The following is a 26,988-nucleotide window of genomic DNA, read 5'->3' as shown; positions in this document are numbered from 1 at the left end:
TGGAAAGTTGCCAGGATGAACGTTCTGAGTTATAGGGAGAGGTTGGCCGGGCTAAGTCTTTATTCCCTGTAACATGGGATAATGAGGGGCTACTTTATGGAAATGTCTAAAAATTATGAGAGGCATAGATAAGGTGGAAAGTGATAGATTTTCCCCAGGATGGGGAAATTTAAAGGGAGCATAAAGAATGGCACTCAAGTAAGAAGATACAAAACTGTCAGGTTTTGTAAACAATGAGATAGTTTTACTGTAGTTATGGCAGACTAGAAATCTAGCTACACAATAGAGTCATAAAATCATTCCATGTGCAAAACAGACCCTTTGGTCCATTGAATATACACCAACAATCAGCCATTATTTTACACTGATCCTATTTTATAGTTTATTTTATAATTTAAGGCAGTCCAGTTGATGTTTATCTGTTCAATGTTGGATAAAATTTGTGGTTCATTATCTCAGGTGTAATGCAGCAACCTCTCAAATATTTCATTTTGTTTCAGGCTGGAATTTACTGGATGAATTTAATTGATCATTTTTGTGCTGGATGGGGAGTTCTTATCACTGGCAATCTGGAACTTATCAGTTTAAGCTGGATATACGGTAAGAAGCATCTACCCTTTCCATTCCTCAGGGCAATGTACAGTCTTCACCCATGAGATCTCCTTCATTTGAAGATTAAGGGGATTTCATGAGTGAAGAATGGAGAGTGCCCTGTGGCATCAAGAAGTTTGGCTGTACACTGATATTCGGGATTTCATCAGCGTAAACAGGATAAGTACAATCTACCATTTTGATTCCACAAAGCAATCCAAGTTCTTCACCCATGAAATCCCCTTCATCTTGTTTGGTTACTGAGTTCAGTGGTTGTTACTGAGTTCAGTTTTCTCCACCACTCGCTGCAGAACCTGACCCAGATATGAACAATGGCTTACAACTTGATTTACTTTCTCCCAGCTAGAGACTGATAGAAAAACAAGGTTACTTCTGTTTGTCTTTCCAAGATGTTTCTGGGGTCAATTCTTCAGCTCAGAATGATTGAAACACTTCCACAGTCTACCTGGCTTATTATGAAAACTGTACATCTCAAAATGATCTGATACATAAGCCTGTCCTAATGGAGTTCCTGGTCTTTAGGAACCTTAAAGCAATTCTCATAAAGGGTCTTTGAGCTGAATACGAATTCTATTTTGCCATTCAAAAGTACAGTTTGACCTGCTGAGTCTTTCCAGTATTACTTTTTATGCTTCAGATTTACAATATCTGCAGCTCTTAATCTTTTAGCAAATTCCTTCCTGTAAGTCGCATAGGAGTCCAAAAGTGATTTGCTCAAATTGTCAATGCTATGCAGTTTAAGATGAACCTGATAACAGACAAAATAAGTGACTGAGTGTCTGGGCTTTTCTGTTGTCCATAGGGGTAAACAGATTCATCAAAGACATTGAGATGATGATTGGGGAGAAGCATGGGCTTTTCTGGCTGTGGTGGAGAATGTGCTGGTCTTTAGTCTCACCATGCATGATGATGGTAAGGAACTGTTGCATCTTATATGACTGAAACAGAGAATAATCAGGATATGGTTGCCCTGTCTCCCATTTCTAATCTGTTTTTGTCCAGGCAATTGTAATCTGGTCTCTGGCAACATTTGCCCCACCAAAGTATGGTGCAGTTGAGTATCCTGTCTGGGCAATGATACTCGGCTGGTGTATGATAGTCTTCTGTATTATGTGGATCCCCATCATTGCCATTAAGAGAATTGCCCAAACAGAGGGCACCACTTTGTGGAAGGTAAGAAAACACCTTGATGACTTTGATAGAGCAAGGGGCAGGACTCATGATTCTCTCTGTACTTGTTCATCAGGCATTTTCTCATATACATATACTGTACATACATGGAGGGGGAATGACCTACCAGTGGGAAGTTGCAGCGACTGGGTCCCTGCCATTGAGTCTGCTCCTGTAGTTCATAAGGGAAGTGCGGAGAAGAGGACTGCAGTACTGATAGCAGATCCCATTGTTAGAGGAGAAGACAGGAGATTCTCTGGATGGGAAAAAGAAACTAGGATGGTGTTTTGCCTCCCAGGTACCAGAGTCTGGGATTTCACAGACTGGGGAGAGTGAACAGCCAGAAGTCGTGGTAGATATTGGTATCAAGAACATAGTAGGAGGTCCTGATAAGAAAAAAGTAGGAAGTTAGGCAGAAAGCTGAAAAACACAACCTCTAGGGTAGTAATCTCCAGACTGCTTCCTGTACCACACACAAGTGAGGGTGAAAATAGGATGATTTGGCAGATGAATGTGTAACACCTGTGGCTTACCTCATGTGACTGGTCACCACACCCTTTATGAGAAGATCAAATGACATAGTACTACATTAGGTGCCAGGGGCTATCAGAGCTCTAGGTATTGGAAGGAGGCAGTGAATAGAAAACGCACACTTCTGGAGGTAAGTTTTGTTTTTAAAAAACAATATATATAAAATATTTACATGAGTTAGAACAATTCAAGATTCCAACATGCTGCTTAAGTTCCAAATCTCAGATATCAAACAAAAACCAAATCCCTGTTTAGTTAGAATCAGTGATATTCATGAGAATAACCTTAGTTACTCCAATTTCTCTAACTAATTAGATCTAGTGTTATTCCCTATTGAAAGGTTTACAGACTAACCTTTCCTTCTACTTATCTGTAGTTAGAAAATTAATTGAATTCCTATTCTTAAATATTATGGTTAACTTCAATTTCTGTCCGTATGTCTACAAATTCAAATTCAACCTCAGCTTAACTCCTTTCACGACAATTCTCCAACATCACAACCTTTAAACAAAGTAAAGCTTGTTCAATAACTTATCAAGGTCTTTACTAAGGAGGACATAAATAATCTTCCAGAAATAGTAAGGGACAGAGGGTCCAGTGAGATGGAGGAACTGAGCAAAATACATGTTAGTAGGGAAGTGGTGTTAGGTAAATTGAAGGGATTAAAGGCAGATAAATCCCCAGGGCCAGATGGTCTGCATCCTAGAGTGCTTAAGGAAGTAGCCCAAGAAATAGTGGATGCATTAGTGATCATTTTTCAAAATTCGTTAGATTCTGGACTAGTTCCTGAGGATTGGAGGGTGGCTAATGTAACCCCACTTTTTAAAAAAGGAGGGAGAGAGAAACCGGGGAATTATAGACCGGTTAGCCTAACGTCGGTGGTGGGGAAACTGCTGGAGTCAGTTATCAAGGATGTGATAACAGCACATTTGGAAAGCGGTGAAATGATCGGACAAAGTCAGCATGGATTTGTGAAAGGAAAATCATGTCTGACGAATCTCATAGAATTTTTTGAGGATGTAACTAGTAGAGTGGATAGGGGAGAACCAGTGGATGTGGTATATTTGGATTTTCAAAAGGCTTTTGACAAGGTCCCACACAGGAGATTAGTGTGCAAACTTAAAGCACATGGTATTGGGGGTAAGGTATTGGTGTGGGTGGAGAATTGGTTAGCAGACAGGAAGCAAAGAGTGGGAATAAACGGGACCTTTTCAGAATGGCAGGCGGTGACTAGTGGGGTACCGCAAGGCTCAGTGCTGGGACCCCAGTTGTTTACAATATATATTAATGACTTGGATGAGGGAATTAAATGCAGCATCTCCAAGTTTGCGGATGACACGAAGCTGGGTGGCAGTGTTAGCAGTGAGGAGGATGCTAAGAGGATGCAGGGTGACTTGGATAGGTTGGGTGAGTGGGCAAATTCATGGCAGATGCAATTTAATGTGGATAAATGTGAAGTTATCCACTTTGGTGGCAAAAATAGGAAAACAGATTATTATCTGAATGGTGGCCGATTAGGAAAAGGGGAGGTGCAACAAGACCAGGGTGTCATTATACACCAGTCATTGAAAGTGGGCATGCAGGTACAGCAGGCGGTGAAAAAGGCGAATGGTATGCTGGCATTTATAGCGAGAGGATTCGAGTACAGGAGCAGGGAGGTACTACTGCAGTTGTACAAGGCCTTGGTGAGACCACACCTGGTGTACTGTGTGCAGTTTTGGTCCCCTAATCTGAGGAAAGACATCTTTGCCATAGAGGGAGTACAAAGAAGGTTCACCAGATTGATTCCTGGGATGGCAGGACTTTCATATGAAGAAAGACTGGATGAACTGGGCTTGTACTCGTTGGAATTTAGAAGATTGAGGGGGGATCTGATTGAAACGTATAAGATCCTAAAGGGATTGGACAGGCTAGATGCAGGAAGATTGTTCCCGATGTTGGGGAAGTCCAGAACGAGGGGTCACAGTTTGAGGATAGAGGGGAAGCCTTTTAGGACCGAGATTAGGAAAAACTTCTTCACACAGAGAGTGGTGAATCTGTGGAATTCTTTGCCACAGGAAACTGTTGAGGCCAGTTCATTGGCTATATTTAAGAGGGAGTCAGATATGGCCCTTGTGGCTATGGGGGTCAGGGGGTATGGAGGGAAGGCTAGGGCGGGGTTCTGAGTTGGATGATCAGCCATGATCATAATAAATGGCGGTGCAGGCTCGAGGGGCCGAATGGCCTACTCCTGCACCTATTTTCTATGTTTCTATGTTTCTAATAATCAGTTCCTTCAGAAAATCAAATTCAGATCCTTTGAATGAAAATAAACTGATACATCCAATCGTATTAAAATCCTCTACATCATGAAACATTTTGTTCCTGTGCTGGTTGTTCGATCTTGGGTGGCTCGCCATTTTTTTTCTTGGTTTGTTGGATGAAATAGTTGGTCATCCATGAAAAGTCGATTCACACACTTATACAAAAAAAACCTGACCTACACACAACAGGATTACAATCGGTAGGCTTTTATACACATTCTATTTTCTATTTCAAAATAACTCAATATCACATTGTCATGTCCAATGATTTCTCAGCTACAACACTACTGAACATATTTCACACGAAAGTCATACACTCGGAACAGTAAAAGTTTTAACTCGTCAAATCCCTTGTTACGATTTAACAGAACGAATTCCTGTTTACACAGTAGAGACCTTGGACTCTCGTCTCTGCCGATATTGTCTTGTTTAGCTGCTGCTTGTTAAAGCTGTAGCTTCAATAGATCTTTTATCACTATCATCTCTCGTCCAGGGGTTTAATCCTGATTATTTCCAGTAAGTAGGGTAGAGATACTAACTACTAATTCCACTTTCAACAGTTTATATCTCCAATTTCTAATAATTTGCTGCATTTCCCTCGCTTTCCTGTGCCTACATCAGCCACGCTTTGGCTTTGCATTGCTTTATTTTCCAAGTTCTCTTTTTCATCTCGTTTCCATCCCTCCACAGGTGATGCTTTCTAACATTAGATCTTTGGGTTTAATGAACCTGGGTTACAAGTGTGTGCTGAGGAATTGGTGCAGGTGGCAGGGTTTCAGGTTTCTGTTTTATTGTGATCTCTTCTGGGGGAGGTATGACCTGTAAGAAAAGGAAAGGCTACGTTTGAACCTGAGGAAGGCCAACTTCCTTGCTGGCGGGTTTGCTAGAGCTGTTGCAAGAGTTTAAGCTAATTCAGTAGGGGGATGGGAACCGGAGTGATGGGGGTGAGGATGGGTATACAAGGAGATGCAGTGTGTAGTGAGACTGTGAAGAAAGATAGGCAGATGATTGGGCAAAATTGTAGCCAGTAGGATGAGTTGAAGTGTAACATGAGGGACAAAAATCGAAGTGGGTGATGAATACAGGATAGAAGGTGTTATATTTGAAAGCACACAGTATATGGAATAAGGTAGATGATCTTGTAGCACAGTTAGAGATTGGCAGGTATGACATTATGGACATCACTGAATCATGGCTGAAAGAAGGAGGTCATAATTGGGAGCTTAATATTCAAGGAAACATTGTATCAAAGGGCAGGCAAGTAGGCAGAGGGGCTGAGGTGGCACTGTTGGTAAAAAAAAATGAATTGAAATCCTTAGAACGAGGTGACGTTGGATCAGAAGATGTTGAATCCATGTGGGTAGAGTTAAGAATCTGCAAGGGTTAAAAGACTCTGAAGAAAATTATATACAGGCTTCTGAATATTAGCCAGGATGTAGGATACAGATTACAACAGGAGACAGAAAAAGCATGCAAAAGGGCAATATGATGATAGTAATGGGGGATTTCAATAAGTAGGTACTATAGATTGAGAAAATCAGGTTGATGCTAGATCCCAAGATAGGAAATTTGTAGAATGCCTATGAGGTGGCTCTTTAGAGCAGATTGTAGTTGAACCCACTAGGAGAAAGGCAATTCTGGATTGGGTGTTGTGCAATGAACCAGATTTGATTAGGGAGCTTAAGGTAAAGGAACTCCTGGGAGGGTGATCATAATATAATAGGATTCACCCTGCAGTTTGAGAGGGAAAAACTAATGACAGATGTATCAGTATTACAGTGGAGTAAGTGGAATTACAGACAGAGGCATGAGAGAGGAGCTGGCCAAAATTGATTGGAAGGAAAAATAACTGTGATGACGGCAGAACAGCAATGGCTAGATTTTCCAAGAGCAATTCGCAAGGCCAAGGGTATGTACATTCCAAAGAGGAAGAAATATTTTAAAGGGAAGATGAGGCGACTGTGGCGGACAAGAGAAGTCAACCATAGAAGAAAAAGGGAGGGCACATAATATAGCAAAAATCAGAGGGAAGTTAGATAATTGGGAAGCTTTTAAAAGCCAACAGAAAGAAACTTAATAAGTCATAAGGACAGAAAAGATGAAATATGAAGGTAAGCTAGCCAATAATATAAAAGAGGAAGTTTTATATACCAGAAGTTTGTTTTCATATATATAATATAAATGAGAGGCAAGAGTGGATATCAAACTGCTAGAAAATGACACTGGAGAGATAGTAATGGGGCACAAACTGAATAAGTATTTTGCATTTGTCACTGCAGAAGACTCCAGCAGTATGCTAGAAATTCGGGAGTGTCAGAGGGCAGACGAGTGTATTTGGTATTAGTAAGAAGAAGGTGCTTGGGAAGCTGGAAGGGCTAAAGGTAGGTAAGGTACCTGGACCATATGGACTACACTCTAGGGTTCTGAGAGAGGTAGCTGAAGAGATTGTGGGGCATTATTAGGGACAATGCTTCTGGGTACTTAGAGGCACATGATAAATTAGGTCAAAGTCAGCATGGTTTCATTAAAGGGAAATCTTGACTGACAAATATTTTGGAATTCTTCAAGGAAAAAACAGGCAGGATGGAGAAAGGAGAGTCAGTGGATGTTATTTGCTTCAATTTTCAGATGGCCTTTGACAAAGTGGTACACTTGGGGCTCCTTAATAAGATAAGAGCCCATGGTATGCAGGAAAGATACTAACATGGTTAGAAGATCATCTGACTGGCAGGGGGTAAGAATGGGAATAAAAGGGCCACTTCTGGTTGTCTGCCAGTGACTAATGGATTTCCACAGGGGTCGGTGTTGTGACTGCTTCTTTTCAATTTATACGTCAATGATTTGAATAATGAAACCGATGGCTTTGTTGTCAAGTTTGCAAATGATACAAGGGTAGTTGGAGGGGAAAATAGTGTTGAAGAAGCAACAAGTCCGCAGAACATTTTATGCAGATTAGGAGAAATGGCAAAGAAGTGGCAGATGGACTATAGTGTAGGGAAGTGTATGGTCATGCACATTGGTAGAAGAAACAAAGGCATAATTTTCTAAATGGGGAGAAAATTCAAAAAGCAGAAGTGCAAAGGGACTTGAGAGTCCTTGTGCAGGATTCCCTGAAGGTTGACTTGCAGGTTGAGTCAATGTAGGGAAGGTAAATGCAATGTTGGCATTCATCGATAAGAGCAAGGATGTGATGCTGAGGCTTTATAAGGCATTGGTCAGACTGCACTTGAAATATTGTGAGCAGTTTTGAGCCCCTTATCTAATGCCCCTTCTGGAGTTGTAGAGGGTCCAGAAGAAGTTGACCAGAATGATTCCAGAAATGAAAGAGCTAACATATGAGGAGCATTTGATGGCTCTGGGCTTGTACTCACTGGAGTTTAGAAGGATGACAGGGGGATCTCATTGAAACCTATTGAATATTGAAAGGGCTAGACAGAGTGGATATGGAGAGGGTGTTTCCTATAGTCCAGGAATAGGAATATGAATCTAAGTCCAGAGGGCACAGCCTCAGAATAGAAGGATGTCCAGTTAGAACAGTGAGGAGGAATTTCTTCAGCCAGGTGGTAGTGAATCCTTGGAATTAATTGTCACAGATGGCTGTGGAGTCCAAGTCATCGAGTATATTTAAAGCAGAGGTTGGTAGTTTCTTGATTAATCAGGTGTCAAATGTTACAGGGAGAAGACAGGACAATGTGATTGAAGGGGTTAATAAGTAAGTCATGATGGAATGTTGAAACTCAGTGGGCTGAATGACCTAATTCTGCTCTTGTGTCTTAATGTCCTATGATCTTAAAGTGCCTCACATATGTTCATGTGGGTGCACGTATATAATTAAACACCAACACAAGGATACAGACTTGCACATACTTGAGTAACATGGACGTGTGCACTTGCATACACATCAGTAAGCTGGCATGAACTCGCATCTGCTCACGAGGTTAAACCCTGTTCACAAACAGATCAATACTCCCACGCACAATAACTGCATTGTGGCACAGCTGGAAGTCCCTGCTGCCTTCCAGCTCCAGAAGCCCAGGTTCATTCCCAACATCCAACATTGTCTGCATGGAGTTTGCACCTTCTTTCTGTGACTGTGTGGGATCACTCTGGGTCTTCCGGTTTCCTCCCAGGCCGATTGATTGCCAGTGTAAATTTCCCCTGGGGTGCTGATGAGTGATGGGATTTATAGAATTTGACAGGATCACTCAGGTCAGTGTAAATGGCTATTTGATGTTCAATGTGCAGGTTTCAGGATCGCTTTCCGTGTCAAGTGATTGTATCATACACAAATGTACACACACATAAATTTGCATACATGCATGTTCACATGAGCATGGACACACACACGCACACACATACACACACACACAATGAGACCATTCTATAATACCCTTCAGGATTCTACTCTAATCCTATTATAAATAATGAAGAAAACTTGAAGAATAGCTCAGCAACCCTTGCATCAATGTTGTTGACCAATATAGAGTACAGGATTTAAATAGGAAACAACCTCCTCTGTGAAGATCCTTTGAAGTGCTGGTGTTCAACTACACACTTTGGATAATTTTCCTGGAGGGCTCTAGCTCTCCTACTAAATAAATTCTTTGACATCTATTTTCTAAAGTTATACCATGACTCTCCATTAACTTTCTAACTCTCTGTAATTCACTAACTTTATAACACCTTGGAAAATTTACTTTGCTTTTGTTGACAAACCGCATTTAATTCCCCAAGTGAGATTTCACCCCTTCTTAAACATTCACACCACCCACTCCCAAACCTTTCTTGTCAGAACAAACAGAGCTATCTGTGAGAAAACAGAAAAATGCTGCAGTCAGCAGGTTAGACAGTATTGCTGGAAAGAGAAACAGAGTTAACATTTCAAGTCAAAGATCTTTCCTTCGAAATTGTTTTTTAAAAAGTAAGTTTAAATCTTTAAGAGGGTAGTGAAAGGGACGTTTCAGATAGAGGGTATATCTGTGATAGGGATAGACAAATGATGCTGTGGGATGGTTTACCTAGCCACGTATCTAAGGAGGATAGTCAGGCAGTCAAACAATGATTATACTTCCTTGTGTTATATGTTGCTAAATGCAGGGCTTTGGGCTGAGTTTGGCGGTCACACTGTACGAATGGCAATCTAATTAGGCCTACAGCTGTTTTTCTTTTAGTTGAAAGTTTAAGATTAAATTAAAAAGTGAACAAAAATGATATCATCTTTAAATCTCTTGCACAGAAAATTTCTGCCGCTTGCACATCAGCTCCTGACTGGGGTCCGTACTTGGAACAACACAGAGGGGAAAGATACCGAAACGAGCCTGGTTCTGCAAACGTCCCAAACAGCCTGCAGCTCCTGGAGTTATAGAGACAAACAGACACCTGCCACTACACCTCCTACCTCACCATCATTTCATCAGTGATTCTGTCAGAGTTGACTACTTTATCTGGTGCTTCCAGTGGACCTCCTCCACATCAGTAAGATCCGGTTTAGACTGGGGAACTGCTTCATTGAGCACTTTTGCTCCATCAGCCACAAAAGTCGATTTCCCAGTGGCCAACCATTTGAATTCCATTTCCCATTCCCATTCTTACATGTCGGTTCATAGTCTCCTCTACTGCCATAATGAGACCACTTAGCCATTCTCTTTTCCTTACCACAGGGGTCCACAACCTTTTTTGCACTGCGGACTGGTTTAATATTGACACTATTCTTGCGGACCGGCCGACCGGGGAGGTGGGTAGGGTTGCCAACGGACAAGAGTAGCAATCAAATACGTTGTGTTTACCCTGAGAAAGACTACAATGACCATGAAGCCTTGCGCGGGCACCAGTGTGCATGCATGTACGTGCCAATTTTTTTTCTACAAATCGTTTTTGGCTATTCTGTTCGCGGGGTGGTGGGGGGGTGTTAATCACGACCAGAATATAGGTGATAAGTGGCTAATACACTCAATTTCGTCTCTGAAAGGGATTATCTAACGAATTTAATATTAAAAACACAACGCATATTTTCCTTGCATGAATATAGGGTGATAAGTCAATTATCAGGGGAGGACAGGGGAGCTTGAAGTAAGTGTGGAACGAGCTTCCAGTAGAAATGGTAGAGGCAGGTTCGATATTATCATTTAAAGAAAAATTGGATAGGTATATGGACAGGAAAGGAATGGAGGGTTGTGGGCTGAGTGCAGATCGGTGGGACTCAGTGAGAGTAGCGTTCAGCACGGACTAGAAGGGCAGAGATGGCCTGTTTCCGTGCTGTAATTGTTATATGGTTATATAAGTCAATAGCATCATAACATTTTAAGTAACGTTTGGATATTAAACACACGGCACATATTTTCCCCGTATGAACATATAAAATCATTGCAACACACCAATATCGCTGAATCAGTGGGAGCCCTGGGCTTGTTTTCCTGCAACAAGATGGTCCTATCGAGGGGTGATGGGAGACAGCGATATTCGAAGGGGGTTCCTTATGTCCAGTCTATTCCGCAGTTTAGTTTTCGTTGCATTCATTGCAGAAATAGGTTGGAAATGGAAGCAACGTTTTGAGTGCTTTCATGGCTATCTCAGGATATTTAGCCTTGACTTTGATCCAGAATGCCGGCAGAGATGTTATGTCAAACGTACTTCTCAGCCCACCGTCATTTGCAAGCTCGACGAGTTGATCTCCTTCCCGCGCTGCCATGGATGATGTGTGGGTCACGACCTCGCATGCGTAATGACCTCGCGTGCGTTCAAGCTCAACAGTGTGTGACAGGGAATGAGGAAAGGTGCAGCTGACTCATATCGCCAAATCATATCGTTTCCTCGCGGCCCGGTAGCACATGCTCTGCGGCCCGATGGTTGGGGACCGCTGCCTTACCAGACCATCTCTTCCCTCTGGTACCCCTCCTCTTTATCTGATGGCCCACTGTCCTCTCTTATGATTCCTTCTTCTTCAGCCCTTTCCCTCTTGCAGCTATTACGTCCAGCTTCTTACTTCTTTAACCATCACCCCCACTTACACAACTTCCCCCTCACCTGGTCTCACCTGTCATCTTTACTCCTTCCCCTACCTTCTTATTCTGGCTTTTTCCCCTTCCTTTCCAGTCCTGATGAAAGATCTCAGCCCAAAACACTTTACCTTTATTTCTGTCCATAAAATGTTGCCTTCACCTGCTGAGTTCCTCCTGCTTTTGTGTTTGTTGCTCTGGATTTCCAGCATCTACAGAATCTCTTCTGGTTATAGAGCCAAACAGCATGGGAACACGCCCTCAGCCCCACATGTCTGTGCTAATAATGTTGCCCTGTATCCTAGTTGTCCTTCCGTTTTAAATTTTCAGAGTAAATTTCCAATAAATTTCTAAACTGTTCCCTGGAACTCTGCAATTTACTGCTACAGTGATGTCAGTGGGAGTTGTCCTGAACAAGCAACACTTGTGTTACATTTCATACTTCTTCATAACATTGTAAGAGGCTAGTTGTCCCACCAATCTATGCCGGCTGTCAGAAAACTCCTATCTCCCGCTAATTCTTCTGAACTTACTCTTTCACCCATACCCATTAACGCCCACCTGATGCTCTGACTACCCCTAGAAACTAGGAATTATTTACAGGGACCATTAAGCTGATGGCCAGTGAAAAGAAGCTGCAGCACCTAGTCACAGGGAGAATGGGTCAACTCCACAGCTATCACCAGGATCGAACCCAGGTCTCTGCATTACCAGCAGCACTACCACCTTTGTGTGGTTCTTTTTGCTGCAAGCCTTAGTGATTTCTGCTGGATCCTCTGCTTTATCTTTTTCCAATAAACCTCTTTATTGTTGTCTGAATTAATTTTTGTTCATACTTGTTAATTACTTGTACGTTCTTGCCTCTTGGTCATCTAATGTTTGCGTAAAATTTTGCAGTAAACTTCATAAGTGAAAAGCGTAAGATTTCTTTTCAGTTCTCTGTGGCTTTGTCTGAATGTTGCTCAAGAAAATAGTTAAGAATCAGGGCACTAGCAAACGAAAGACTATAATGCTGGACAATTTTACCCTTAAATGGACCCCTGTGTCAATTTGAGTGATCAGCATTTCAGTAAGAATATCCCAGTCAGGATGAAGGGGCCATACCATGAAAGAGTTTGCGGGGGTCAGATATGTACACCTTGGGATAGGACAAGTTAACTGGACATCTGACAGTGTTTAAGCCTTTGAAGGAAATAAAATAAAAAGGAGGCTGTTTCAAACCTGTGGAAGTGTTGACGAACTATTGGACACAGATTTTGGCCAATAAGCAATAGGAGCAAATGTAACAAGAAGAAAGACGCATCACAGATTATTATTATCTTACTGAAGGGCTGGTTGGTGCAGATTCAACAATACTTTACCAAATGCTTTGCTGATGAATGATATATTTAAGGCCTCGGGGAAAGGGGAAGAGGTGACACTTATAGGACCACACCTATGTGTGTAATAAACCTCCTTCACTGATGCAACATTCTTTGATTCCTTTATACAGTTCAAAGTGCCTTGTTTACTTAGAGCCAATTTTTAGAAAGGCTGGAAAAGCATACATTTCAAAACAGACTGCCGATTTGGCAACCTGGAGCAAAAAAAGCTGTTGGAGGAATTTAACACATTTTTCACACATCACCTCCAGCTCACCTTGAAGAGAGGCTGTCTCTCATCATATCTTGTTCTGCTTAGTCTATCCTCCCCCTGCACCTTCCCCAGACTCCATGTGTACAGTCACTGACCAGTACGGTTGCCTTGGCAGATGCTTTCATTTGGCACCAGTATGTTTTGATGTACATGTGATTAATAAATCTGAATTGGAATCATAGAAGCTTGCAGGCAACATTATTTGTTTCCTGTCAATGATAAATGTTTCTAAAACATTCAAAATGAACAAAAGCTATTCAGTGATCAATTGCAAATGTAAGGGGTTTCTTCTTTTATGTTACTGTGTATGTTAATCAAAATGGCTTCTTTATTATGTTATAATTAAAATGGCTTCTTTGTTATGTTAAATGCTGAGAAGGTTCTCTCGCTGCAGCTTGGTTGGGTTATATTATTGATAAGAGAGCAAATGAACCAATGGGTGTCCATGCTATTCTTTTTTGGGGTGATATTCTGTCTCATATGGCTGGGAAACGGTGTTTTTGGTGGGTTTTTGGAGGAGATACCGGGAGTAAGACGGATGTGCTGGGAGCGCTCTGGTCAATAACCCTGGGTGGTCCCAAGCTGCGAGTCGAGGGGGGTCGAGTGTATCACAGGATGAAGAGAGAAGACCCCAGGCATTTGAGCTCCAACTGTGCGCACGAAGAAATTGAACTTTGATAAGTCTGGCGCCTTTTTCTTTTTCTTTTATATTGTATCTCTATTAATCTCATCGTCCCAGTAAGATTTATAAAGTGTAATCTGTAAAGTGTACACTGTGTGCGGTCTGATGTTTGATGTTTGAGGTCGAACTGGGTGGCATTGCACAGCAACCGACACAACTGGGAGACACGGTTGGGCGGCGGACGGGATTTCCCCCAGATAAATACGAGCCGATATAGCTGAGCGTTACACAAATATAAATACTTAGTGCAATTTTCCGATCGGCATGAAATGATCACAGATCAGCTTTTGTTCCTGCTGAGATGTAAACTGATCACTCAGCACAATGCAAACCAATTATTAGATGAGAATTTGTACCAAAAATTGAGTTATTGACCAGTTGAGTGGAGCATTGTCTGCCTTTTTGCTATATATTGCATGTGGTTCCCTTGAAATCTCAAATCAATGATCAAACCTGCACTCCTTCATATGATTGAAAATAGGTTTAAAATTCACGGAGAGGTTTTTCAAGCTTTTTGTTTGACCTGCAGTGTAAAATAAATGATTATTCACATTGACAATTCTGCTTGAAGATTAGTTTGAGCAGCTTTCCAGAGTCTGTGGTTCATTAAAGCCAACTTGGAGATGCACAATACCTGTACCTTGACCATGAGTGTGCCAAGATTTACATAGAGGACATGAAAAAAAATAAGCTTTAATCCATAAATGACTAACAGCACAAAAATCTTGGACTTGACCTTCAGTGGACCAAGAAACACTGCTTTTTAGAACTTTGAGCAAATCACACTGAATGCTGGAGGAAGTCAGCAAATCAGGCAGCACATATGGATAGGAATAAATAGTGAATGTTTCAGGCTGAGACCCTTCATCAGTAATGCCCCTCTCCAAACTGTCTGTTCCTTCTCTCCCCTACTCTGACATAAGCCATGAATGACTGTTCGCTGAGGCACTACAGCACAGCTTCATTCAATTATCCCAATCCCAGCCAGTGCAGGATTCTAGCAACACACATCAAAGTTGCTGGTGAACACAGCAGGCCAGGCAGCATCTCTAGGAAGAGGTACAGTCGACATTTCAGGCCGAGACCCTTCGTCAGGACTAACTGAAGGAAGAGTTAGTAAGAGATTTGAAAGTGGGAGGGGGAGGGGGAGATCCAAAATGATAGGAGAAGATTTGAAAGGATTCTTCTTTGTCAGAAAGAAAGATTGGGGTGTTCACTCCTGCATTGACTACTGTGGACTTTTCTGCTTCCAGTTACCCTTTCATTGGTTAACTCTTTCCATTCAGTTCAATACCAGCCCAGAGATCCTTTAAAACAGAGCCTACACTAATATGGTGCCATTTCAGAGGAGCAGTTTCCTGAAGGTTGTTGTATCTGGGGCAGGTACTGGGGATAAGCTCCCATACCTATTAAATACTCACAAAGGTGTGCGTTTCAAATACCTTCTGACAACCAATTCCAGCTCCTGGCCTTCACGAGTGGCTTAGCAAGGAAGCCCGGCAGAATTATTTCTACTGACAAAAGAAGCGGTAAGGGTGGATTATTAACACCTAAAACCAATGATTTCAGGAAGATGGGGCTCATCATCTATGGTTGGCAGCTCATCCAGAAGGAAAACTCTGATCTCAAACCTTCACTGCCTTGCAGCTATACCCACTCACAGGGAAGACTTCAGGAGTAAATCACAAATAAAAGTTTCAGAGCTGGTGTCCCTACATCGAGCTCAGCACAGAATGGCAATTCCAGCAATGCTACTGGTGACAAACTATTAGTCTCTGCCATTCCTTTGGATTCATCAGACGCATGGAGAGGAGGGAGCTTGATACATAGGCAACAGCTTATTCTCCATACTGTACTGCCCTGGTTTGCGTATCTAGACAGCTACATCCATGGTCAACCCTGAACAACAGAGCCCTCGGAAGAGCAAGACATGAATGCTTGTCATCTACAAAGCCACTTGGACAAATGATTTGGGAGTTTCAAACATTGTGCAAATGAACTGTGGTTAAAATTAATAGGACTGATGGTCTCAAACCAAAACCTTGAAAGTCTCTTTGTACTACAGATACAGCTTCACTGGGCTCCACAAGCATTGCACTCTCAATGATATTGTAGAGTAATGTAATTGGGAGAAATGTACACAATTCTCAACCATGGGTATTGAATTGAGGTTTCGCTTTAAGAGGCTGGTGTGATGTGATGATGCTGCTAGGTAAGGATTTTGTGTTTCGGCTTTGGAGTTCAATAAAATGTATTACTGGTTTCATTAGGCATAAAACACCTCACTTGTTTTATTTGCGAAAGCCTACATTGGTGAACCTGATGCTTTAGGACGATTCCAGAGTTACTGAACATGTTGACCAACACAGTTGCTTTGAAACTGCCTGCAGTTTGGGGGCAAAATAACGTTATTTGGTTTGGACAAGCTGAAGTGCAGTTTGGGCTTGAGAAATCACTACTGTCAACAAATTATACTATGTGGTAGCATCACTCAGCAATTCCTTGGCTGAGAGAGTGGTGAATATGCTTGAACACCTGCCTCACTTTTCACAGACGTTTGGATTGTTTGAGTCTGAGCGCACCAAACAGTCACTCTCCTCACCCAGTTTCAGAGCTAATGGACCACATGCTGTCCCTCCTGGGAAATCACCAAGCTTGTTTTATTTGTAAAGAACTCTTTGTGCAGCAAATGCCCGATCAAGCTCACATAGCCCTCAGTAGTGCACCAGTGAAGGACTATAGGGGACTTGCTAAAATGGCTAATAGTCCACTCTCAGCCAGGCAAAGGCACATGGTTCTTCCTCCTTTCCCTGTATCAATAAGCCCAGTCAGCAAGGATCCCAACATCATGACAACTCTGGTCATGTGTTTTTAATCGTGCTCATTTTGGTGCGAATGTTAGCAAGAACCCACTGCCTTCACAGCTTCACCTGCACGTCAGGACATCAGAAGTCTGAGAACACCGTGGGTCCCAGCTGCCAGGGACATCTACTGTTCATTACAGACACCCTTTCAGGCCAACTCTTCTTGTGTGACATGAGTACTCAAGTGAGTGGGCTACCAGCATCGCCTATTGATGAGAAGACAAACAGCAACAAAACCTCACTGGAGGTCGCCAATGGCAGCAGGATCCAGACTTACGGGACACAACGGGTGACCCTCTGCTTCAGTGGCTGACATTACACATGGGACTTCATCCTAACTAAAGTGGCTAGCCCTCTGCTTGGTGCAGATTTCCTGTGTGCCCAAGGACTCTCAGTTGATCTTAAGAACTGCCAGCTTGTGGATGTCAAGGAATTTGGGCCATTACCCTGCTCCACCCCCAGCAAGTTCCCCACAACAACCCTGTCATGCACATGCACCCCCACATGAGAGTTTATTCAACTGTTGGGCAAGTTCCAAAACCTGGAAAGGGTTATTTGGCCAGTGCCCAGAGGTCAACCATCCAGCACCTTGATGTTGACCTTTTTTCTCAGTTCCTGAGTCGAACTCTCATGAGATGGCCATGAGATTCCCAGCGCACTGGAGGCGATAAACACCTTAAGTTCATGGGTCTGAGACCTCCACGACAAGCAATCTGTGAGCATTACAGAATGAGGGGAAGCTGACTGAAGAGAGAACCGACCCGTCAGGATTCCCCTCCCTGCTGATGGGCATCCCCCTTATTGGACGCCCAGGACATGCTGCCCAGAAGTGTCCTGGATTGCCACAATAGAGGCAGGAACCTGTTCTCCTGCACCACTCTCATTCTTCCTGAGACAGGTGCATATACCCTACTTGCATAGGCTCCTCCGTGAACTGGGTGCTGGGGTTGAGGGAGCGAAGAACGGTAAGGAAAGACGGTGATCAGATGGCACATAGGAAGTTTGAAACATTCTTTCACTGCCACTCAGTTATCCGGTCGTCAACTCAAATAGCCGGATTAACAAGTCATCCAGACCATCCTGCTCGTTAGCGATCTCGTGCCAGACCCTGCGTTCAGTCCACGCTGGAAGGCAGTAATGAAACATCTCTCATTCCAACCCGTCTCTACTGCAAGTCTGCAGAATTTGACTGCATAGGCTCTCACCGTTCCTCCGCCTTGGCGCAGGTCCAAGAATCGTTGGGTAGCCTCCTGACCCTGGAAGGTCAAAAACCTTCCTCAACTCTGCCACGAAATGTCGTAACGACTGGGCTGCAGGATACCCTTGCTCCCGTAAAGTGTCGAACAGGCAGCGTGGAGGTCCATCTAGAGGATCGACTATGTACACGCATCATCATCAAAACGACCAGGCTGGGTTTGGAATGTCAGCTTGCATGGGGTAATAAAATTCCTGCAACTATCGGGATCACCAGAATATCTGCCTGGTGTTAAGTACTCGGTTCCTGTATGGACACAGGAGTCAGTTCTGGTCCGGGCACGGGAGTGGGAGCATTAGTAGCAGAGATTGTCGGGGCAGCAGAAAAAGAGGACCTGCGAGGTGCTGGAAGTGGGACTGAGGCGGCCTGAAGCTGCTGAATTGCGTTGGCGAGAACGATAACGCCTGACTGCTGAAGCTGGCCGTTCATAGTGAGCTCTTGGGCGGCGGCCATGAGTGCGGAAATCGCAGACACCCGAGGCCGATTGTCTGCGGTGAGCTGTTCAACCATTGCGGCTAGGGATGTTATCTGTTCCTCCAGATGAGATGGGGCTAGTCAGCATGAGATTATAATATATAACTATATAACAATTACAGCACGGAAACAGGCCATCTCGGCCCTTCTAGTCCGTGCCGAATTATCTGCGTAACTTCACTCAGAACAGATCCCATTACCGGTCGGTAGCTTGTCCCCTACCACCTGACCAATAAATCTCAGGGCCAAGGTCAGCTTCTCTCTCCCTCTCTGCTGGGTCTAGCTTTGCGTGGTCGAGACTTGCTGTCACTCCGTTCAGATACGGAACAAGTGTGGGTCGATAGTTTACAGACTTTAATGCGAACACAGTTAGAGGAAAAAGAAAACAATAAACGCTAGGCCAAAGCAGGGCCGTTAACTAAAACTCTCAAATGGAAAACGAAGCCAACTCTGTGGCTGAAGGGAATAACTAAATATAAAACGAATACTGCTAGTCTTAGAGTCAGTTGATATGATGGTCCAATTGCTGAGGCGCCAAATGCAAGCAGACAGTGAAACATTGCTGTGCTTTGCTCAATTCTTGACACACACTCTGACAAAAAGAATGAAGTTAAATACCATCTTCTTCTTCCTCATGTGCCTTGCAAGTTACACGCTTGGGCAATCATGGCTCTCCACATCAAACGATCCCTCGCAGCGTCAATGATACCTTGCACACTTCGATCTGTTTGTTCTTTCACAGTGTCCATATATTTTCTTCTTTGCCTTCCTCTGCCGCATTTCCCAGGCACATGGCCTTGTAATGTTAGGCATTCTATTTCACCCTTTCTGATGACATGGCCCAGGAATTTAAGTTTCCTCTTATTTAATGTCCTCATTAAAGATCTTTTTGTATAGGCACGTTGGAGTACTGTCTCATTAGTTACCCTATATCTATAAGATATTTTCATATAGGTACCATCACAATGAAATAATAATTAGCTGACACATGTATATTCACGAGCGCAATAGCCGTATCTGCAGCGCTGCTGAATCCATGGGGATGACCACCACTATACTATGATTCGGAATGCCTACCGTTCCTTGCCTAGACTGCATTACGGGAAATCTGATACTTGGCTGTCCTCCTGCTACCTGCATAAAGGCAGAGGCTAGAGAGCAAGGGTCATGAAATAAGGACAACAAAGAGGAGGTCACGGAAGGCAGAATGAATACTCCACGGTTGTCGTAGATTTTATAGATCCAGTCGTAGACAAATGTGTTTCCACAAAATGATTCGGAGTCTTACTGGAGCAGAAGCCCTGGATGAATCATAAGGTTCACAATCTGCTGAGGGTCACGTCGGGGGCATCCAGGTCTGGCGGCCAAGTGAAATACAAAAAGTTCAGGTCTGACCTCTGGAAAGCTACCTCAAGTGTGAAATGGCAATTCGGGATCAAACCTGAATCACAGAAGGGTGCTGGATATGGCTTGATGCTATCAACTCTTACAAATTGAAACCAACTGACACAGGTGACACCAGGTCTTCACTCCCAGATGAGCTCAATGCCCAGGTTAATTAATAGAATGTGTAGAAAAACATGGATTGTAATCCTGTTGTATATAGGTCATCTTTTTGGGGTAAGTAAATGTGTAGCCTCCTCATGAGCCTCAGGCTCGCTCAGCTCGCTTTCGTCTAGGGGGAGCAGCCTTCGGCCCCACCAAACTGGGTAATCAAGTAGGTGTAGATGCTGTGTGATGTACCCCACCCCGCCAAATAACAGACAGTACACCATATGCGATTAAATGATTACATTTTATAGATCTTACTGGAATTATGTAATTAATAGAGATACAATACAAAAGGAAAGTAAAAAGCGCCAGACTTACCAAAGTTCAACCACTTCGTGCACAACCGTTAGAGCTCAATTAACGCAGTCTTCCTTCCACCATTTGATCCCCTCCAACCTTCTCGACCCGCCGCCTGGGACCAACCATGGTGGTCAACCAGAGCACATCCAGCAGGTCCTTCCTCTTCAGTTCTCCTCCCGAAAAGCCCAGGGCCTTGGACTCCCTCATGGGTCCGAACCTCACCCAGCTTACAGCATCGCATCTCCTCTCTCTGTTCCCATTGTGCCTTCTGCCAAAGCCCATGAAAACAATAGCTTACAGATACGCAAGAAAGAATAACATCTGTCCCAGCAACACACACAAAAGTTGCTGGTGAACACAGCAGGCCAGGCAGCATCTCTAGGAAGAGGTAGAGTCAATGTTTCGGGCCGAGACCCTTCGTCAGGACTAACTGAAAGAAGAGCTAGTAAGAGATTTGAAAGTTGGAGGGGGAGGGGGAGATCCGAAATGATAGGAGAAGACAGGAGGGGGAGGGATGGAGCCAAGAGCTGGACAGGTGATTGGCAAAAGGGATATGAGAGGATCGTGGGACAGGAGGCCCAGGGAGAAAGAAAAGGAAGGGGGGGGAACCCAGAGGATGGGCAAGGGGTATAGTGAGAGGGACAGAGGGAGAAAAAGGAGAGGAAGAGAAAGAATGTGTGTATATAAATAAATAAATAATGGACGGGGTACGAGGGGGAGGTGGGGCATTAGCAGAAGTTTGAGAAGTCAATGTTCATGCCATCAGGTTGGAGGAAGGATCTCCCAGTGGCCACACATTTTAATTCCACGTCCCATTACCATTCTGTTATGTCTATCCACAGCCTCCTCTACTGTAAAGATGAAGCCACACTCAGGTTGGAGGAACAACACCTTATATTCCGTCTGGGTAGCCTCCAGCCTGGTGGCATGAATATTGGCTTCTCAAACTTTCGCTAATGCCCCACCTCCCCCTCGTACCCCATCCGTTATTTATTTATTTATTTATTTATTTATTTACACACACACATTCTTTTTCTCTCTCTCTCCTTTGTCTCCCTCTGTCCCTCTCACTATACCCCTTGCCCATCCTCTGGCCTTTCTCCCCCCTCCCCCTTTTCCTTCTCCCTGGGCCTTCTGTCCCATGATCCTCTCATATCCCTTTTGCCAATCACCTGTCCAGCTCTTGGCTCCATCCCTCCCCCTCCTGTCTTCTCCTATAATTTTGGATCTCCCCCTCCTCCTCCCACTTTCAAAGCTTTTACTAGTTCTTTTTTCAGTTAGTCCTGACAAAGGGTCTCGGCCCGAAACAGACTCTACCTCTTTCTAGAGATGCTGCCTGGCCTGCTGCGTTCACCAGCAACTTTGATGTGTATTGCTTGAATTTCCAGCATCTGCAGAATTCCTCATGTTAACATCTATCCCAATTGGTTAGCAAATGAACACAATTCTCGTTATCAGTAATTATAACCAGTCAAACTGCTATAGAGAACCACTGTCTCAGCAGTTAACAGTACAGAGAAGTCATTTTATTATAACATAACAAAGAAGCCATTTTATTAGCCTTAGCAGTAACATAAAAGCAAAAACCCCTTACACTCTTCCCCCACCAAATTTAGTCATGTCCTCATGACTTCTAAATAACTCATCAACTCTTCCTGCAGACACAAAAACCCAATCCAGGTACAAGCAGTGGCATTGCTCCCCAAACAGTGGACCTTACACCCTGTTCCTCAGGTGCTACATAGGCCAAAGTATCTGGGAGCTTCCTAATCCTCTGAGACTTCCGTACCCCCTCACCTAAACCCTTCAGGCTCGGACACTACTGGGGATACCGCGGGTCTGCTTGCCAAATATCCTCTCAATCTCTTACTCATGCCCCCACTGCAACTCGGAGCCCTTGTCATGTGTCCGGGGCTCCGCTTCTTTTCCTTCAGGGTCCTGCTGTAACCCAGGCTGCGCACAGATAACCCTCTTCACTACCCCTGACTCAGTGGGAGAAGGGCCAAGAGTCTCTTCATCCAGCAATGGGAAGTTAGCAAAAGCACATCCAGCACATCATCCTTCGAATCTGTACTCTTCCCCATTTCCTCGATTGGTACCTGTTGTTTGATTTTCTCCAAACTGAAGCACTTAGCCTGGGCTGCCTCTGCAGCCTCTTCAGCCTCCTGCAGTCGAGACGTCAGCTTCTTCTCTGACTCCTCCAACTCTCGCCCCAGTCTCAGCAGTACTGACTCACACTTCTTGGCCATCTCCATCTGGGACACAATTACACCACCAGCTTCTTCCAATCTGTTTTGGATCGATGTCTTGAGTTTCTGCTTATCCTTTTGAAGGTTGGTCATTGTTTCGTCTCTCTGGATTAATTCATCAGTAAATGACTGCAGTTTCAGCTCAGAATTCCATTTCTCCGTCTCCACTTTGATGAGCGTGGGCTCCAATTCTTCAATGGTTGTCCCAAATTTGCAGCACTCAGTCTCCAGCCTGCACTTCTAAGCTTTCAGTTCAACAGTGCAAATCTCCTCACTCAAGAGTTGTGTCTTTCTCCAGACCCGTACTCGTCCAAAGAAAGTTTTACTTTGTTAAAAGTAGTAATGCCATGGATCCCTCACTCGCCTCACTTCATAGTCTTCCAAGGTGAATCTCAATGCTAGGAGATCATCCAAATACACCAAAACTCCAAACAAGTCCACAACCATGGTCTTCCTCATGCCCCGCGGGAAGGTTGCAAGGGCTCCAGATATGCCCTGTGGCATCTTTTCGGACCGGAAGAATCCCAGGGGACCTATAATGGCTGTCTTCTCTTTGTTGGCCTCACTCATCGGGATCTGGCAACATCCACTCCTCAGATCCAGCACATTAAACCACGTCGCCCCACTCAGACAGACCATCGCGTCTTCGGCCCTCAGGACCATATTCTGGTCAATGACAGTGCGCCTGTTCAGTCCTATAATCCACACACACACTGCCTAAGTCTTTCACAGCTGCAGGGGCCAGTTACCGCGACCTCTCTCACTGAGGTGTCTTCAGCAGTCAACTCCCCTCCCTCGTGGTATTTCGGAGCGTCTACCAAGAGGGTCTCACCCTCAGATACTTCCCCCAGGCCGTACCGTAATCGGGTCTCGTTTAAATTTGGTACCGACCCAGTGCTGCTACACACGTCCTCACAAGCAGCTTGAAACACTGGGTGCACAGTCAATGTCCTCAAACAGCTCTCACCTGCCTCCTCCTGGCAGGCCCCCATGTGCCTCCTCATCAGCGGGTTGTTGGGCCCCTCCAGAATCGAAATGCTGCCCGTCTCAACAGTGTCCGGACAAATCAGCACTAACGATTCATGACCCTCTGACACCCCGACCTTGGCCTCCGAGAACTCCAGTTTCAGTGACCAATGACTGTTGTATGGATAATCACTGGCACTGGTACCCCTAATCTCCAGTGCCCTTAATGTTGTCACGGGTAAATGCTTCAGAAACCAGTTCTAAAACGAACTGTACAACACCTTGACCTGCGCCCCAGTGTCAAGGATGGCTTTAGCATAGCTCCCCTCCATCCGTAACGACACACTGAAGCATGGTCCCCCTAAGCCCTCAGAAATAGGGTCTTTTTCTTCCTGGAGTTCCTTGGTACATTGCTGGGAATGTGCTCCCCCAGAGACCTCAAGCTGTTCCCCCACTGGGCCTCCACTAAGTTTCCCGACACCTCTCTGATCAGCTGAACAACTGAAGGAGGCGCTGATCCCCCTGGCACTGCAAGCAATTTATCTACCCTCCTAGCCAGAGAAGATACCCTGAAAACTTTCCACCAATCTCCTGACACAGGTATGGAAAGCCCCCCCGAGGTGCTGCATTTTACTACCAGTCACACCAAACGCATTTTCCCCTGCTTTCAGATAACTGGCAGCTGTCACTACGGGGTAATTGACCCTGACAGTTCTAACACCATCAGCAGCCTGCCTATCCAAACTTCCAACCAATCTCTGTCACTTTCCCTCTGCCGAGCACTGCCACTCATCTAACAACTGAGAGGTCCGTTCCACCCACGCCTCCGCCTCTTTAGGGGTGGCCATTATTCCAAACACCGGGCGAAGCCTGCCATAGCTGGAACATTTACTCGCAGACACTACCTCTGAATCAGACCACTCTTTCCTCTCTCTCCTAACAGTATGGACAGCCCATGGCTCTGCCTCACCTGGGGCATCAATAGACACTGGCAGTCGCACCACCATTCCGTCAGCGCTCGTCTGAACTCAAACAAAGACTTCCGGGGTACCAACAGCCACCCCACCCAACATGCATGCAGTAATAACCTGCAATCCCACAGAGGCACACCAGCTTTCCGTCCCTGCAGCATGCATAATTTAAAGAGGGCAATTACACAGAATCCAATCCCGGATGAGCCCCCACAATGTAGCCCCCTGGTAAGCCCCAGGCTCGCTCAGCTCACTTTCTTCTAGGGGGAGCAGCCTTCAGCCCCGCCAAACTGGGTAATCGAGTTTGTGTGGATGCTGTGTGACGTACCCCACCCCACCAAATAACAGACAGTACACACCATATGTGATTACTTGATAACTCATACTTTGACTATGTAGATAGTAAAGGAACAAAATAAGAACTGTTTAACTGTTAAAAGAAAAGGGCACCATTATTATTAACCAGTTTATGCACACATCGTTAGAGCTCTTACAGAACCAGGTCTCCTTTTCTCCAGTCGATGTCCTCGGAACTCCGCCGACCCACGAATGGAACCACCCTCGGTGGTCGACCAAACGTTCCACACGAGTCTGTCCTCATCTCCTCTCCTCGCTGAAGACCCTGGGCCTCGAACTCCCGCTCAGGGTGTGTTCCATCACCCAGCTTATAGCATCGCGTCTCCTCTCTCTGTCCCCATTGCGCCTTCTCCCCAAAGCCCACAAAAACAGCTTACAGACACACAGGAAAGAATAACATCTATCCCAATTGGTTAGCAAATGAATACAAATCTCATTATCAGTAATTATAACCGAAACAAGCTGCTAGAGAGAATCACTGTTTCAGCAGTTAACATCACAGACAAGCCATTTTTAATGTAACATAACAAAGAAGCTATTTTTATTAGCCTTAGCAGTAGCATAAAAGAAGAAACCCCTTACACTAGTAAGGGGACTCTTCGGAAATGTGGGGTGACTACCGGGCTCCCAACAGGTGAGGTTAGGCCGGCCCCCATCCCTGAGAGGGAAACTGATTTGGAGGATGAGGACCTGGATGTGTGGTATATGCTGCCTTTTGCTAACTCCCAACTGATTGAGGAAGAGACTCCTGGCCCCTTTCCCATTGAGTCGGTGAAGTGGTGGGGGGCTATCTGTGGACAGCCAGGGTTGCAGTGGGACTCTACAGGGGAAGAAGCGGGGCTTGGGACAGAAGGGTCCGAGTTGCAGGTGGGTACGAGTGATAGGTCAGGGGAGGCCTCGCCAGGTAGACCAGAAGTATCCCAGTAGTGTCGGAACCTAAAGAGTTGGATGATGGGGTGCGGAGGCCTCAGAGAACTAGGAGACTACTGGATAGGTTGGCCGACGTAGCACCAGGGGAACAGAGTGTGACCCCTACTATGTTGGGGAGCTATGTCACAGCCTTTTGCACCTGGATTGGGCTTTGTGTTTTGCAGGAAGGCTTGGCAAATTATCTCAACGTCATGAGGACAGGACTAAATTTGGTGGGGGGAGAGTGTAACATGCTGTAAGGTTTCACTGCTAATGTAATGGTTTCTCTGTAGCAGCAATGTTTGGGTTATGACTAGAGATAACGGGGTTTGGAATGCTGTTGTTCTTGTGAGTCTGGAAAAGAGATTTTTGCGGTCTTTAGTCAGCGAGAGGAGAAGGGCGACGTATGTGTAGAGAGCTGGTAGACCACCGGACGGAGTGGACCGAGAGCGAGGGTCTGAAGGTCGGCGATGCTCAGAGGAGGTCGACGGTTGATGAATGGCCGTATTTGTGAGCTCCAACGTACACTTTTGACTTTTTTCTTAAAATTGGCCCTTGGTCTTTTTATTTTCTTTACTAACCCTATATTCCAATTAAGATTTATAAAGTTCAATCAGTTAATTGCATATGGTGTACTGTCTGCTATTTTGCGGTGCAGATTTGTAACTGGGCAACATATCACGCAGCATCCACACAAACGAGATTTCCCCTAGACGAACACATGCTGGCTGAGCCTGAGGGTCACAGGTGAAAGAACTTAAACATACACAAGTTGGATAGGATATGGTCTGTTTTTGCAACATGTTCGGGCAATTCCTTGAAATTTTGGGTATTAGATCAATGATTCAAGGCATAGTACCACCACTCTTTATAGGTGGAAGGTTGGTTTAAAATTAATGAATAGTTTGATAGAGTTTCTGGATTATCATTTGGCCTATAATATAAAGTAAATTATTAAACATATTGCTAATTCTACTTGAAGATAGGTGAATTACACAATTAGGTTGTGCTGCCTATAGCAGCATCCCGGAGCTCCTGGTTTAAAAATTAAACCTGTAGTACATAGTAGTGAACCTTGACTATCATTGCTTCAAAATTAAAATTAAGCTCCTGAAAAAAAAATCTTTAATTTATAAATGAGTTAGCAGCATAAAAACTGCTGGA

General features: G+C 44.4%; 1 protein-coding gene across 1 annotated transcript in view; it reads left to right on the top strand.

Annotated features, from left to right (window-relative positions):
• The window catches only part of LOC134352897 (sodium- and chloride-dependent neutral and basic amino acid transporter B(0+)-like), a 107,036-nt gene extending 92,565 nt beyond the window's left edge, over positions 1–14,471 (top strand). The window contains exons 11-14 of the mRNA XM_063060483.1: positions 501–600; positions 1,415–1,524; positions 1,615–1,785; positions 9,853–14,471. Coding sequence (XP_062916553.1) covers positions 501–600; positions 1,415–1,524; positions 1,615–1,785; positions 9,853–9,981 — 510 coding nt within the window. The 3' untranslated portion in view covers positions 9,982–14,471. The remainder of the gene's footprint in view (positions 1–500; positions 601–1,414; positions 1,525–1,614; positions 1,786–9,852) is intronic.
• Positions 14,472–26,988: the final 12,517 nt, after the last annotated feature.

This window comes from Mobula hypostoma, chromosome 10 (assembly GCF_963921235.1).
Source record: "Mobula hypostoma chromosome 10, sMobHyp1.1, whole genome shotgun sequence".
Lineage (NCBI taxonomy): Eukaryota > Metazoa > Chordata > Chondrichthyes > Myliobatiformes > Myliobatidae > Mobula > Mobula hypostoma.
This window is presented reverse-complemented; position numbering and strand designations above follow the sequence as displayed.